The sequence below is a fragment of the Mesoplodon bidens genome (assembly GCF_964165515.1).
Source record: "Mesoplodon bidens genome assembly, chromosome: 2".
Taxonomy (NCBI): domain Eukaryota; kingdom Metazoa; phylum Chordata; class Mammalia; order Artiodactyla; family Ziphiidae; genus Mesoplodon; species Mesoplodon bidens.
The window spans coordinates 186701097-186715530 of NC_138177.1; the positions used below are offsets into that span (position 1 = coordinate 186701097).

The 14434-nt window shown below is 68.6% G+C and overlaps 1 protein-coding gene across 1 annotated transcript; it reads left to right on the plus strand.

Moving 5' to 3' along the window:
* Positions 1 to 69: 69 nt before the first annotated feature.
* ACAP3 (ArfGAP with coiled-coil, ankyrin repeat and PH domains 3) lies at positions 70 to 14004 on the plus strand. The gene is given in 26 exon segments (XM_081256072.1): positions 70 to 198; positions 4033 to 4090; positions 4793 to 4912; positions 5121 to 5174; positions 6353 to 6411; positions 6825 to 7008; positions 7447 to 7491; positions 7630 to 7725; positions 7806 to 7880; positions 8313 to 8352; positions 8355 to 8440; positions 8443 to 8640; positions 8642 to 9018; positions 9104 to 9155; positions 9380 to 9480; positions 9554 to 9665; positions 9900 to 10108; positions 10186 to 10255; positions 10375 to 10469; positions 10548 to 10753; positions 10926 to 11030; positions 12049 to 12147; positions 12231 to 12451; positions 12655 to 12764; positions 12876 to 12986; positions 13075 to 14004. Coding segments are annotated over 26 exon segments (3078 nt in total). The 5' UTR covers positions 70 to 151; the 3' UTR covers positions 13223 to 14004.
* Positions 14005 to 14434: the final 430 nt, after the last annotated feature.

The window sequence follows — 14434 nt, forward strand, 5'->3', positions numbered from 1 at the left end:
GGGCGGTGGCGCGGCGGCCTCGTTCCGGGGCGGGCGGGCGCCGAGCGCGGCGCGGCGCGGCGCGGCGCGGCGCGGGCGGGCGGGCCGGCTGGGGATGCCGCTCGGGGCGCCGCGGTCCTCCTGCCAGTGAGCGCCTCGCGCCGCCGCAGCCATGACGGTGGAGTTCGAGGAGTGCATCAAGGACTCGCCACGCTTCAGGTGCGCCCCCGGGGCGCGGCGCGGCCCTTTGTGATCCGCGGGGTCGCCGCCCCTCAGGGCACCCGGGGCCGCCGGGGGATGGGCGCGGGCGGGGGCGCCGGTGCCACCTTTGTGCCCGGCGCCGGGGCCGGAGGCGAGAGCAGGAGGACACGTCTTGTACAAAGCCCGCAGCGCCCCGGCCCGAGAGCCCGGAACAAAAGATGCCCCTTGTGCTGGTCGCCGCGCGCGGAGGGTGCGCGCGTGGGGCGGGGCGGCCGCCGGCGCGGCCACCTCTCCGTGGGAGTGTCCGCCCCGCTTTGTGTCTGCACCTTCGTGCTGGCCAGCTGCACAGGGCTGAGACCTAGCCCGGCGCTGCAGCCTGGCTGTGGCCAGGGTCGTCTGGGTGCGTGGGGCTTCTGCCCATGGAATCTGTCTTGGTCCTCGTGCCCAGAGCAGTCAAGGGGGCAGGCAGCTGGAGCCTCGGTTAGGGCCTCGGGCGGCTGCTTGGCAGGAGTGACCTAGGCACCTGGCGCGGTGGGGGCTGACAGAGCAGACTGGGTTCCAGGGACTGGTGGAGGTTCTGCGCTGTGGCCGGGCCTGGGTTTGTGCTTTTAGACCTTCCTGGGAGTGCAGGCGGGCTTATCCGTGTGGACACGTTCATGGTGCGCGCGCATCTGCTTTAACGGGGCACCTCCCGTGTGTCAGGTGCTCATGCTTGTGCTCGTGTTCGGGTGCACACGTGTGAGTTCTGCCCCCCTGCACCCTCCCTTGAGGTGCCAGACCTTGGACGTGAATGTGTGGGTGAGCTGCACCCCTGGACTGGCTGCTTGATGCGTGCGTCCAGACTAGTGCTGGGTGCACACACACGTGTGCATGTGTCACCTCTGGGTGTGAATACAGATGCATAGTGGGTGTGTATCATAAAAGTGTGAGTTTAGGCAGTAAGCATACGTTAGTTTGTTCCTGTGTGGATCTCAGCGCGGGGTACATGTTTATACACGTATCCACAAGTACACCCGTCTGCGTGTGCGTTGCGCTGCTGCGTGCATGCACGTTTGATGGCATGTGTGCATATCTGCCATGCCTCTGCACACTCGCACTTGGCCGTGCGTGTGTGTGCGCGCGCGTGCGCTGGGTCTTTGGGGTGTGTTAGCCAGAGGGCCTGTGTGTGGGTGTCTGGTGGGCCTCAGCATCAGTGCCCTTACCCCTGACTCCCTAGAGCCAGCCCCTTGCCCAACCGCCACACAAGGGGTCAGCAACAAAGGCCAAGGAAGGCTGGATGAGGGGTAGGGGTCGGACCAGAGAGTGGCCCCAGGTCCTGGGCAGAGTGCTGCGGGCCACCCTCTGTGTTCTCCCATTTTCTGTTCCTGACTGCTTGAGGGAGGGGGTTTAAGCGACTCGGCACCCGTGATCCTGGGCCCCCAGCACGGCCCAGGCGGCGGGCGGAGGTGTAGCCAGGGCCTCAGCTGGGGACCTGGTCCTGGCCGAAGCACCGCAGCATCACCCTGGCCCCCGGCTGCGGAGCCTCGTGCTCCTCCTCCCCGTCGCGGTGGGGCCCAGGCCCAGCTTGTCCAGTTGGATCAGGGCCACTGGCACCCCATTCACCTCCAGGCCTTCCCTCCCACACCAGCCTGCTCGCCGGTGGCACCCACGGTGTGGCAGTGGGTGCAGCAGCGCCTGGGCTTTGCCAGGTTTCCTTTGAGATCTCGTGCCCAGCCAAGCCCGGGCTGAGGTCCAAGGAGATCCCCCGACCTTGGGCCACAGAAGCTGCACTGGGTGGGTTTTGGTTGGGCTGAGATGTGATGGCTTTTGAGGCTTTTCTGGGGTCCCCTTGTCAGCGCCGCTGAGCATGTAACCTGGACTTCCTGGAGGCCAGCCTGGGGGCAGGGGGTTAGGGCGGGGCCAGACAGGAGAGTGTGATCAGCGATGCGGAGCCCCAGCCCTGGGAAGGGGGACCCTGCCTACGCGCTCTTGGCCTGGGGGAGCCCCACAGCCCCGGATGCACGTGGCTGGAGGGGTCCAGACTCTCTCAGACCGGCGGGGTGCTGCCCACCCCTTGTTCTTGGTGCCCCCTCCCCTGGGTGGGGCTTCAGGCGCTGAGTCATGGCTCTGGTGGGGGAGCTGGCCTCACCCTCTTCCCCAGCGTCCAAGCTGTTGAGGAAATCCTGGAGGGAGAGCAGGAGAGGAGGCCTTGGTCCATGGGGGTGGGGAGGAGAGACCTGAGGGGCGTGGGGCCCCCGGGACGGACTCTCTGCTGAGCGCCCACCTTGTCCCCATGAGCACACTTGTCAGCCTCTGGTGCATCCCACCCTCACCAGCTCTCTAGGGACCAACCCCCCATCCCGGCCCAAGGGTGACAGCTCTCCACGCAGCTGGCCAGGACAGTTGGGGTGGCTGGGCCTCCAGGAGCCGCGTCCCCGTCTTCTGGGTGGGTGGTCCTTCCCTTCTCTGGGACCCTCGGCAGGTGAGGGGGAGGGGGAGGCTACAGCAGCCGTCAGGGTCCTGCAGTCTCAGGGGGGGACACCTGCGGGCCGTGGGCTACCACGGGTCCAAGCAGACGTCCCCTTTGACCCCTTCCTTCTCTGGAACTCAGATGCCCCTCAGCCCGTGGGGAAGGGATAGGGGCTGCTCAGAGAGGAGGAGGGTGGTGGGACGACGGTCCAAGGTCCCTGACGGGGCAGCCTGGCACTCACCCCATACATCCTAATTGAGGGCATCCCGAGCTGCACCCCGCGTGAGGGACTAAGTCCCTCCCCCCAGGCCTGGGAAACCCTGGAACATGCCCCTCCTCTGCCAGCTGCGGGGGCAGCGAGGGGCCAGCGAGGGGCCGCTAGACCTGGACAGCCTTCTCTCTGCCTGGCCCTGCCCTGGCCCTGGCCCTGCCTCTGGCCGGAGCTCCTTCCCTGTTGTCCCTGGTCCCCAGAAGGCCAGATGGGCCCAGCTCGCCAGCTGAGTGGGGTGGGGAGGGCAGGATCCTGGCCCTATTTCCCTATTTCCTGTTCCCGGAGTGTTGGGGGGTGTCACGTGCCTGATCCATCTGCCTCTCGCCTTGCCTTCCGGGATTCTCTGTCCACTGGCTTCTCTGGTGATGTCAGACATTAACTCTTCCCTCCCCAAGGCAGCCCCATTGGCAGGCCGCCCCCGTGGGAGTGGGCTCCTCCAGGGTCTGGCCCACTGCTCCTGCCAGGCAGACAGGGCCTACTTGGTATTCTGAGCTTGGGGAGTAGGCAGGAGGTAGGGGCACGCCTCTGCAGGCGTCTCAGGGGGCCACAGAGCTGCTGAGACAGGTCTGCCCTGGGGCCTGCCAGCCCCAGGCCAGGGTGGGCTGCAGCAGAAGCTGAGGGGTGAGGGGGTCCAGATGGGGTTCACAGTCAACCCTGAGCCCTGGAGAGGTGCAGGGCCTGGGCCAGGGCGGGTGACCAGCAAAGCCCTGCATGTGCACCTCCACGGGGCCCCGGCCCCTCCCTCTGTGCTAGGGACCTGTCTGACCACCCCCTTCCCGCACCCCCCCACCCCGTCCACAGACCCCAGATGGGGGCGTCACAGCCAACTGGGCTCTATCTGCCTGGGGTGGCAGTGGGCCCTGGTGGCTCTGCGGCTCTGGAGTCACGGTCCCAGTCCTGCCCCCTCCCCACCTCCCTCTTCCATCCCCCCTCACCGCCAGCCTCCACCTCCTGGTCTGTTTGAGGGGCGCGTGGAGGCAGGTGGGCCTGCAGGAGAGCCAGTGGCCATCGGCAGAGTAGCCCCTTCCCACTGCTGACCCCTTTGGGGAGGTGCCCGGGAGACGAGGCCGAGCCGAGTCGGTGGGGGAGGCTCGCTGCGAGCGGGGCTCCAGCCACCCTGTCCCTGTCGCAGGGCAACTATCGACGAGGTGGAAACGGACGTGGTTGAGATCGAGGCCAAACTGGACAAGGTGAGGGGGACCTGGGGGCACACGGAGGGCCCGGGGCTACTCTCCCTGCCCCCCGCGCGGCCCTGGCCCAGCTCACCCACGGCCACCAGTGTGAGCGCGAGTGTGCGTGTGCACAGCACGTGGGCCTGTCCATCACCAGCCTGTCACACCCATACCGGGGTGTACATCCCCCACACACACCTGTGTCTGCCGGGTCTCCTCCCGCCAAGCCAAGCAGGGTGGGGGGCCTTGGCAGGGCGCGGGGGCAGCTGCCAGGGGGCTCTGCCTCCAGGTGCCTGAGTTAGGGGCCAAGGGCACAGGCAGGAGCGGGAGGAGGGCACCGGCTTCAAAGCCAGAGGGAGGAAGGAGGGGCGGCGCCCCTGAGCCCCTCGCCGGCTGGCCCTGCTGACCCTTTGCCAGGGCCCCACGCTCCCCCGGCCCTGGGTTCCCTGCTCCCGGCTTCCCTCCCCCGCTCCCACCTCCCACCCTGGAACTGAGACCTGGGGCACGCCAAGCTGTCCCCCAGCTCCAGGTGGGCTCAGGAGGGTGGGCAGGCGGGCGGGCAGTGGCCTTCCCTTCCCCCCCGGGGCTGCTCGGGGGCAGCTGTGTCCTGGGCACTGACGGACCCTGAGCTGAATTCCGGCTGCCCTGTCCGGGTCCCTGCCCGTGTGGCCTGGCCTCTTGGTGGTGTGAGTGTTGCCCCATCCGTCGTCCTGTCCGCAGCTGGTGAAGCTGTGCAGCGGCGTGATCGAGGCTGGCAAGGCCTACGTCACCACCAACAGGCTCTTCGTGAGTGGCGTCCGTGACCTGTCCCAGCAGTGCCAGGGCGACACCGTCATCTCGGTGAGGGGGCAGCTGACCTCTGACCTCTAGTCAGGGGTGGGCAAGGGCAGGCAGCCCCTCAGGGTGCCCTGGCCTTGGGAGCAGGTGGGCATCTGCGCTGGGCTGCGGGGGCCGCTCTGCGGCCTGTGGGTGGGAGGTGCCGGACACTGGGGGCACAGCCGTCCCATCTGAGCAAGGGTCTTCCCCCACCCACCCACCCTGCCCCCAGGAATGTCTGCAGAGGTTCGGAGACAGCCTGCAGGAGATGGTCACCTACCACATGGTGAGCCCTGGCTGGGGGGCGGGGGAGTGGGGGGCGATGGGGGGGCGGAGGGGAGGAGAGGGCAGGGCCCACCCACCTGACTTCATGATCGGTTGTCCCATCCACCCCGATCCCAGGCAGCCCCCGCCCCCACCCCTGCGGGCTCCCTGCAGGCCCCGCCCAGCCTGGAAGGCTCTGGGCTGGCTCCATGCGCTAGAGCTGAGCTGGCAGGGGCGGGCGGTGGGGGAGGCCACGTTTCTGCTCCTGCAGTCTGGCTGGGGGTGGGGGGCACATCACTGAGACACTGCTGTGTCCCAGGTGAGGGTCGGACAGCCAGCTGGGAGGCACCTCGACCCTGCCCGGGGCTGAGGGCAGTGGGGGCTTGGGGTGGGCAAGGCCTTAGAGGGTCATCCAGGGCCACCCGGCAGGGGTCATGGGCCAGGCGACAGAAGTATCTCCCAGGCTGACCCCACAGCTATCGTATGACTCCCAACCCCGCTGCTACCCGGACTGGGTCTGCGTGACCTTGAGCCCCTCAGGGCCCCCACTGTGGACACACAGAACAGACCGAGGCACACGTGGGTGGTCAGACCGTGGCCTGGAAACCAGAGCCCCAGACTAAACAAGGGGCCCATCCCCTGTAGGGGAAGTTCAGAAATAAACCAGCGGCGGATGGCTTGTTGTCCTGCCCCCATGTGTCTGTCTGTCTGTTCCTGGTTAGGCCCCAGCGCTCTCTCTGCGTTGAGGGGTCTGATTCTGGGTGCAGCCAGTGCTGCAGGGAGGCCCCACCCTGCCCCCAGGCCAGATTTGGGAGCTCCGGCTGCATCTCCATCCCTCTTACTGCAGGGCTGGGCATCCCCCAGGTGGCCTCCCAAGGCCTGGGCGATGGGTGTCCCTCGGGACTCTGTGTGCGCCTGCCCTGTCCGGGCTGATGTGGGGTGGACCATAGGAGGGGGTCCATCTGGGACAGCGATGGCTTCTAGTCCGGCTGAGAGCCAGGTTGGGGGGACGGGCAGGTGGTCACAGCTGTCGCCTCTGGCCGCCAACCCAGGCCTGGGGGCTGTGACCCTGTGAGGCTGGCTCTGTGAGGGTGGGGCCGGACGGGCCTTTCCCTGGTTCTCACCTGAGGGGACAGGGGCCTGGCCTCTGGGGTCATGTGGGGACAGACGCCTGACACCTGCACCCTCCTTTGCCCCCAGATCCTGTTTGACCAGGCCCAGAGGTCTGTGCGGCAACAGCTCCACAACTTCGTCAAAGAGTGAGTGGCCCCAAGGGAGGCCTGGCCTCTCCCGGCCCCGGGAGGTGTCAGGGTGACACCCACGCTGGAAGGGGGAGCAGACGCAGCTACGCTTGATCTGGGGGGGGTCCGGGGGCCTTGGCAGGGTCTCGGCTCAGTGCTGTGTGTACAGCTGGGGACCCCCCGAGTGGAGAGTCTGGAGTCCGGGCTGAGGCTGGGGGTCCCCCCAGGCTGGACCAATCCTGGGAGTGAGGTTGTGAAGGGGGAGGGGCCTGAGGAGGAAGACGCAGGGACCGGTGGCTGGCGGGGGCGGGAGCGGGGCAGGAGGCTCTGGAGCACAGAGGGGCTGGGAGCAGGGAGGGCATTTCCTAGAGCTGGGAGACCCTGTGTACACCCCCTTCGGACCCCCTGACGTGACGCCCACCGGCCTCCAGAGACGTGCGCAAGTTCAAGGAGACTAAGAAGCAGTTCGACAGGGTCCGGGAGGACATGGAGCTGTCCCTGGCAAGGAACGCCCAGGCCCCGAGGCACCGGCCCCACGAGGCGGAGGAGGCCGCGGGTGCCCTGGTCCTCGCCCGGAAGTGCTTCCGCCACCTGGCGCTGGACTATGTGCTCCAGGTCAGCCCCTGGGCGTTCCTGTGTCCCTGCAGACAGGGGGCTGGTGTCTGGAGGGGCCCCTGTGGCTTGAGAAAACTTGAGATGCTTGGGAACGGACATGGGGGGCGGATGCCCATGCACAGGCCTGAGGTGGGGATAGGCCAGGGACAAGCCAGGGCTGTGGGCTGCAGGGGGCGGAGGCCTCGAAGGCCTTGCTGAGGCAGGGCTTGGAGGGACTTGGAGCAAAAGGGAGAGAATCTGTGGCGTTGCCTATGGGAGGGGCCCAGTGTCCTGAACTGCGACCATGAGAGCATGGATGGGCACCAGTTCAGGGGAGCCGAAGATGAGCTGGAGGTCTCGGGGGACCACAGCACCCTGAGTGGACAGTGTGGCGAGGTCCAGGTCGTGGCCCAACCTTGGCCCTGACTCCCCTTCACCTGTTCACTCCTCCCCTGGCAGATCAACGTTCTCCAGGCCAAGAAGAAGTTTGAGATTTTGGATTCTGTGAGTGCTGGATGAGGGGGAGGGGTTGCCCTCAAGTATAGGCACGTGCCGCAGGCGTGCTGGGTGTGGGTGCAAAAGCTGGGGCCCCAGCCACTGCCACTGGGGCGGGGCCTCACCTGCATGCCCCCCACCCCCCAGATGCTGTCCTTCATGCACGCCCAGTACAGCTTCTTCCAGCAGGGCTACAGCCTGCTGCACCAGCTGGACCCCTACATGAAGAAGCTGGCGGCTGAGGTGAGCCTTTGGGGAGGGGGCCCCGGGGCCAGCTGGTCAGGGGAGGGGGTCCACGTCCCTCTCTGTGCCCTTCCCCACAGCTGGACCAGCTGGTGATCGACTCGGCAGTGGAAAAGCGGGAGATGGAGCGCAAGCACGCGGCCATCCAGCAGCGGGTGAGGCCCTGCAGCCCTGGCCGCGCCCCGAGGGGCCCCGGGTCTACCGCCCCCCACCCCGCTCCACGCGAGGACCTGGGGGGCCCAGCGCACAGACACGCGCCCCGTCCCTCCCCAGGCCCACCCACTCTCAGGCTGACTCTGATCTGTCTTTGAACTGCAGTCAGAGGCGGGGGTCCCCACCCTCAGGGTCTCAGCACAGTGGAACGGTCACTTAGACACCAGCGCCAGCCCCCTCAGCCCACAGACGCTGGGGCTGCAGCTGGGACGGGGATCCTACTGCGGCCTCGTCTGGCCGGCCACAGCTGGCCTGGCGCGGCCCGGGGCAGAGACGGGCTGCGGGGCGGCGGGAGTCCCCAGCCGGCAGGGCGGGGGCAGGGCTGCACTCACTGGTTCTCTCCCTCCTCCCGCCTCTCCTGCTCTCGCCCTCAGACGCTGCTGCAGGTGAGTGGGCGCCCACCCTGGGGGGAGGGGGCCCCGGTGGGCAGGGCCTCTGCCCTTCCCGCCCCGCGGCGTTTCAGCACCAAGGACACCTCCACGGCCCCGGCGCAGCTCCCAGCGCGCGCGGCCCGCTCCAGCGGAGGTGGCTGAGCTGGGACCGCGTCCCCTGCGTCCCCTACGGGGGCAGCTGCAGCTGTCCCTTCCCGCCCCCACTCAGCCAGGGGAGCAGGTGGCTGGGCCTCCTCTCCCACTGCCGGGCACCCAGGACAACGCTCAGTGTCTCCCCAGCCCGCGTGAATGGAGCTCTGTCAGGCTGGTCAGAGCAGCCCAGCTGGCGACATGAATGGGGGACAGCTTCCTTCCTGATCCCAGAGCCTGCTGCTCTGCCAGGCTGGGGGGTGGGGGCTGGAGCTCTCCGGGCCCCCAGCTGTGACGGGAGGCATCTGCCCCCACGGGGTTTCAGGTCAGGAAGCGGCTGTGAAGACCCCCCCTCCACCTTGCCTCTGGGGCAGCCCGAGAGGGCGGCAGTGTCCCCGCAGCCGCGGGTGGGTGCTCACTGGGGGCCGGGCTCCGACCACCCCCAGGACTTCTCCTACGATGAGCCCAAGGTGGAGTTTGACGTGGACGCTCCCAGTGGTGTGGTGATGGAGGGCTACCTCTTCAAGAGGGCCAGCAACGCCTTCAAGACGTGGAACCGGTAAGGGAGGGCCCTTCCTCAGGGGGTGCAGGGCAGACGTGGGGCCGGCCTGGCCTGACCCCTCCTGGCCCATCCCCCTGCCCAGGCGCTGGTTCTCCATCCAGAACAGCCAGCTGGTCTACCAGAAGAAGCTCAAGGTGCGCTGGGCCCAGGCAGCAACGCCCAGGGCCTTGGGGTGGGCAATTGGTGGGGGGCCTCACAGGGCTGAGGACGCTGATGGGCCCCAAGGCCCGAGTGGCCAGGGACAGAGGCCACTCAAGTCTCAGCCGGTCCGTGTCTCTTGAGTGGAGCAGTGGATGGGCGGTCGGTGCGGGGCAGGGCTGGGTGCTGAGTGCACGGGCCACGGCGGTGCCGCCCGCAGGACGTGCTGACCGTGGTGGTGGACGACCTCCGGCTCTGCTCTGTGAAGCCCTGCGAGGACATTGAGCGGAGGTTCTGCTTTGAGGTCGTGTCGCCCACCAAGTGAGGAGGCCCAGCCCAGGGCGGGTGCGGAGGGAGCCCCTGCCCGCCCGGCCTGACGGCCCCCTCCCCACAGGAGCTGCATGCTGCAGGCCGACTCGGAGAAGCTACGGCAGGCGTGGGTTCAGGCTGTGCAAGCCAGCATCGCATCCGCCTACCGGGAGAGCCCCGACAGCTGCTACAGCGAGGTGGGCCCTCCAGCGCCCTGCACACGCGTGCACAGCTCCCGCAGGCCACACGCAAGCACGCGTGTGCATTGTGTGTACGCGCACATGAGTGTGTGCACACGTGCGGGCGCAGGCTCGGGCCTCAGGGACCTCGGCCTGTGCCGGCACCTGCGTCTGGGGAGGAGGAGGGGCTCCGCTGGGCAGACTGGGGCTGGAGCTCCCATAGGGCTGAGCGACCCCTCACCCTGTCTCCAGAGGCTGGACCGCACGGCGTCCCCGTCCACCAGCAGCATCGACTCTGCCACAGACTCCCGGGAACGCAGCGTCAAGGGCGAGAGCGCGCTGCGGCGCGTGCAGCACGTGGCCGGGAACGGCCAGTGCGGCGACTGCGGGCGGCCGGACCCGCGCTGGGCCAGCATCAACCTGGGCGTGCTGCTCTGCATCGAGTGCTCGGGCATCCACAGGTGGGACCCTCGGGTGGCAGGTGGGGCGTGGGGGCCGCGGCGTGCCCTGACTCCCCTCCCCCTGCCTCACCATCCAGGAGCCTGGGCGTCCACTGTTCCAAGGTGCGGTCCCTGACCCTGGACTCGTGGGAGCCGGAGCTGCTGAAGGTGTGGGGGGCCATCACAGGCCGCTTGGCGGCTGGGGGCGGGGGGCGGGAGCCAGGTCTGCAAGCTTGGGGGGGCGTTCGGTGAGCTGGGCTGATGCCCACACCACCCTCTCCTGCCAGCTGATGTGTGAGCTGGGAAACAGCACCGTGAACCAGATCTACGAGGCCCAGTGTGAGGGGCCGGGCAGCAGGAAGCCCACGGCCGGCAGCCCCAGGTGAGGTGGGGGGCAGCCTGGGCGGGGCCAGGGGACCCCCGGCCCACGAGTGCAGCCTCACGTCTGGTCCTGGTCCAGGCAGGACAAGGAGGCCTGGATCAAGGACAAATACGTGGAAAAGAAGTTCGTGCGGAGGCCGCCCTCGGCACCGGCCCGGGAGGCCCCACGGCGCTGGCGGGCGCAGAAGTGCCAGCGCCACCACAGCTCCCCCCGTGCGCACACCACCCGCCGCAGCAAAATCCGGATGGAGCCCGTCCCGCCCTCTGTGGCTGCTCTGTGCTCAGGTGGGAGGGGCTGGCAGGGGCGCCCCAGCTCACAGGCCTGGGCAGGACGTGAGCCTCCAGACCCTGGATCCCAGGGAGGCCGGGGTGGGGGGGTGGCAGGAGGGGTGGGCAGGGCTCACGGGCACCCCAAGCTCTGCCCACCGCCCACCGCGGCCTGGTTCCCGCCCTGCAGGCTCCACAGAGCCCAGGTTCCGCAGGGACTCCCTCTTCTGCCCGGATGAGCTGGACTCCCTCTTCTCCTACTTTGACGCGGGGGCTGCTGCAGCCGGTCCACGCAGTAAGTCCCCTGCTGCCCACCCCCCCCACACACCCCTGCTCAGCAGGAGCAGCAGGGCAGGGGCCAGGCCCGCTCGCCCGGAGGGCGGATGAGTGCGGGACAGCCGCGGCCACTCGCTCAGGGACCGGAGGGACGGGCTTTCCTCGCAGGAGGGACTGGTCTGGGGATTGGGAGAGTTTGGAGGTCAAGCAGGGCTGAGGCTGGGATAGTGTCTCGAGGGGCCGGGGGTAATTTGGCCGCTGGCTTGGAGGCTGGGGCCATGACCCTCAGGAGTGACGTGGGCGCGTGTGCTGTGTGCACACAGGAATGTGTGTGTAAGGGCGCGACTGTGCACACAGGTGAATGCCTGTGAGTGCACGGGCATACGTGTGTGTGTATATGCGTGGGCGTGTGCCCATGCACGTGTGCACGTGCCTGCTGGGGGCCGGACCAGATCCCGAGAGACCGCTGTGTGCATCCTCCCCAACCCCTTCTGGAGGTCGGGGGGCAAATGCTACAAGTCAGCGCTCTCCCCGTTAACCGTCTGTCGGCACCCACTGGCCTGGGGCACGTGGGCAGAAGGCGTAGGTTGGGGCCAAGAACTGGTCGGGCTGCTGGGGTGATGGAGGTCCCCTCGGGCAGCAGAGGGCGCCGTCTCACCATCCCTCAGCCTGGTCTCATCTGTGAGGCCTGCCCTCGGGTGAGCAGGGCCAAGTTCGCTCGCTGTGGCCTGGGGCTGTGTCTGGGGCTTGGCAAAGACCCCACCTCTGGGCGGTGACCGCCCCGCCTGCACTGGCCACAGCTAGGGCTGACCTGAGAGGGCGGACTTCCACCTGTGGCTGTGCTCCTGGGGGACTGGCGATCCTGGCTCCCTCAAGCTGTTACTTGATTCTCTCCCCTTTCCTCCCATCCTGGGCAGGGCTCCCCTCTGCCTCACCCCCCAGCATCCCCCGGAGGGTGGGTGGGGTGCCAGCCTTCCCCCAGGGCTGTCGGAGGAGGCAGAAGCGCTCAGGACCTCCTCTGCTTGCGGACCCTGCAGGTCTGAGCAGTGACAGCGGCTTAGGGGGCAGCTCCGACGGCAGCTCGGATGTCCTGGCCTTCGGCGTGGGCTCCGTGGTGGACCGCGTCACTGAGGAGGGTGGGTGCGCAGCTCCCCAGTCCCGGGCCACCTGTCCCCCACCGCGGGCCGGGTCAGCGGCCCTGACCTCCCCCTCCTCACAGAGGGTGCCGAGTCGGAGGAGTCCAGTGGCGAGGCAGATGGAGAGGCGGAGGCCTGGGGCCTGGCGGACGTGCGCGAGCTGCACCCCGGGCTACTGGCGCACCGCGCGGCGCGCGCTCGAGACCTCCCCGCACTGGCTGCGGCTCTGGCGCAAGGAGCCGAGGTCAACTGGGCTGACGCGGAGGACGAGGGCAAGACACCGCTGGTGCAGGCCGTGCTGGGGGTAAGTGGGTGCGGGGTCGCACCCCTCCACGGCGCGCAGGCGGGTCCCTTGCCCTCCGCTGAGGACCGGGCTTGGTCCTGCTGGGGCGCCCAGGGTGGCGTCGGGGTGGGGTTGGGGCGTATGGGGGTGGGGGGCAGGGGCCCTGCAAAGGGCCATTTCTGTGGCTCCGCTTGGTCTGAGCCCACCCCCCACCCACCCCCCAGGGTTCCTTGATCATCTGTGAATTCCTCCTGCAAAACGGAGCGGACGTGAACCAAAGAGACAGCCGAGGCCGGGCGCCCCTGCACCATGCCACGCTCCTGGGCCGCACCGGGTAAGTCGTGGGAGGGCCGGCCCCTTGCCCCCTCTCCCCCCACCCCCCCTCGCCCCCCTTGGGCCCGGGTCACCTGCCAGGGCCCGCCCCGACCTGCCCCTCCGCCCTCAGCCAGGTCTGCCTGTTCTTGAAGCGGGGGGCGGACCAGCATGCCTTGGACCACACGCAGCAGGACCCACTGAGCATAGCAGTTCAGGAGGCCAATGCAGACATCGTCACGCTGTGAGCACAGCACGGGGGCGGCGGGGGGGGGGCGCGGCGGGAAGTGGGCGGCGGGTGGAAGCGCCTCACGAGGCCCTCCCTCCTCCAGTCTCCGTCTGGCGCGCATGGCCGAGGAGATGCGTGAGGCTGAGGCGGCCCCCGGCCAGCCGGGCCCCCTGGCTGGCAGCAGCCCCACCGAGCTCCAGTACCGCAGGTGCATCCAGGAGTTCATCAGCCTCCACCTGGATGAGAGCTAGGGTGGCCGAGCCTTGGCGGGACCCCACCGGCCCATTTCCTGAGAGCCCCGGAGCTCCTGGAGCCTCACTGCCTGCTCCACCCACCTCGGAGCTGCCCTGACCCCCACGGCCCGGAGCAGGACCCCGGCACTGAGTCTCCTGAAGCTCCATGTCTCCCCCGGGAGGTGCTGCATCACCTCACCCAGGGACCCTGTGTCTTCGGGTGACCCCTCCCTAGGGGGCCTGGGTTGCTCGTGTCACAAACCACTCTCAAGGCCCCACGTCGCCTCGTGCCCCTCTCTGCTCCCCCAGGCCCGTGTCACCTCGTGCCCCTCTATCCCTGGGGCCCACGCCGCTTGGTGCCCCACTCTGCCCTCAGGGCCTGTGTCACCTTGTGCCCCCACTTTACTGCCCAAGAACACTGACCTGCTACTAGGGGCCCTCCCACACCCCCGGAACCCCTCCACTAGGCCCCGGGGCTGGTGGCTGGCCACCAGCACGTGGCGAGGGCAGAAGGGGCCGCCCATCCAGGGGATCAACCCGCGTACCTCACTTAGTGACCCCAGCACCCGGGCTGGGCTTCTTGGGTGCTTGGGGGGCTCTGGCCTGGGGCCTCAGCCCTGGCTGGGTGCGGATGTCCCGAGGCCGTGTGGCTGGCCACGCAGGCCCTCGTGCCCCGCAGCCCCACCCATCCCCCCCCTTTCCCACAGCGGGTGGCAGGGGTGTGGCTCTTCCCACCCCTACATGCGACATCCTTTGTCACGGACTGAGGGGTTTTCTACAACGACCTCGTTCTCACTTTGTCTCGTGTCTTTCCTCTGGACTCAAGGACCGCTTTGACCCCCAGCTCTGCCTGCTGCTAGGGGAGGCGGCTGCAGCTCAGCCCTGCCCCCTCGCCAGCCTTTCCCCGCCCACACCTCCGGCTCGGCCCATGGGGCCTCGGCTCACTCCCCAGGGCCCTCTGATGCCTTCTGCATTCCCCTTCCCAGAGCCCTGGGGCACCGGCTGGGCCTCTCCCCCACTCGGGCCCTCGGCCAGGCCTAGGCCAGTTGGTTGCTCACTATGCAAAGACTGCCCAGGGAGGCCCCATGGGCAGCAAGGTGGGTGCGGACTGGGCTCCCAGCTCCCTCTCCTGCTGGCTGCGGCCCCTAGAGAGCCTTCCTCTCTCCCTGCTTGAGCTCTGCCCCCGCCTCCCGCCCCACTGCCTGCATCAGGGCCTTTGCTGTGGCCTCG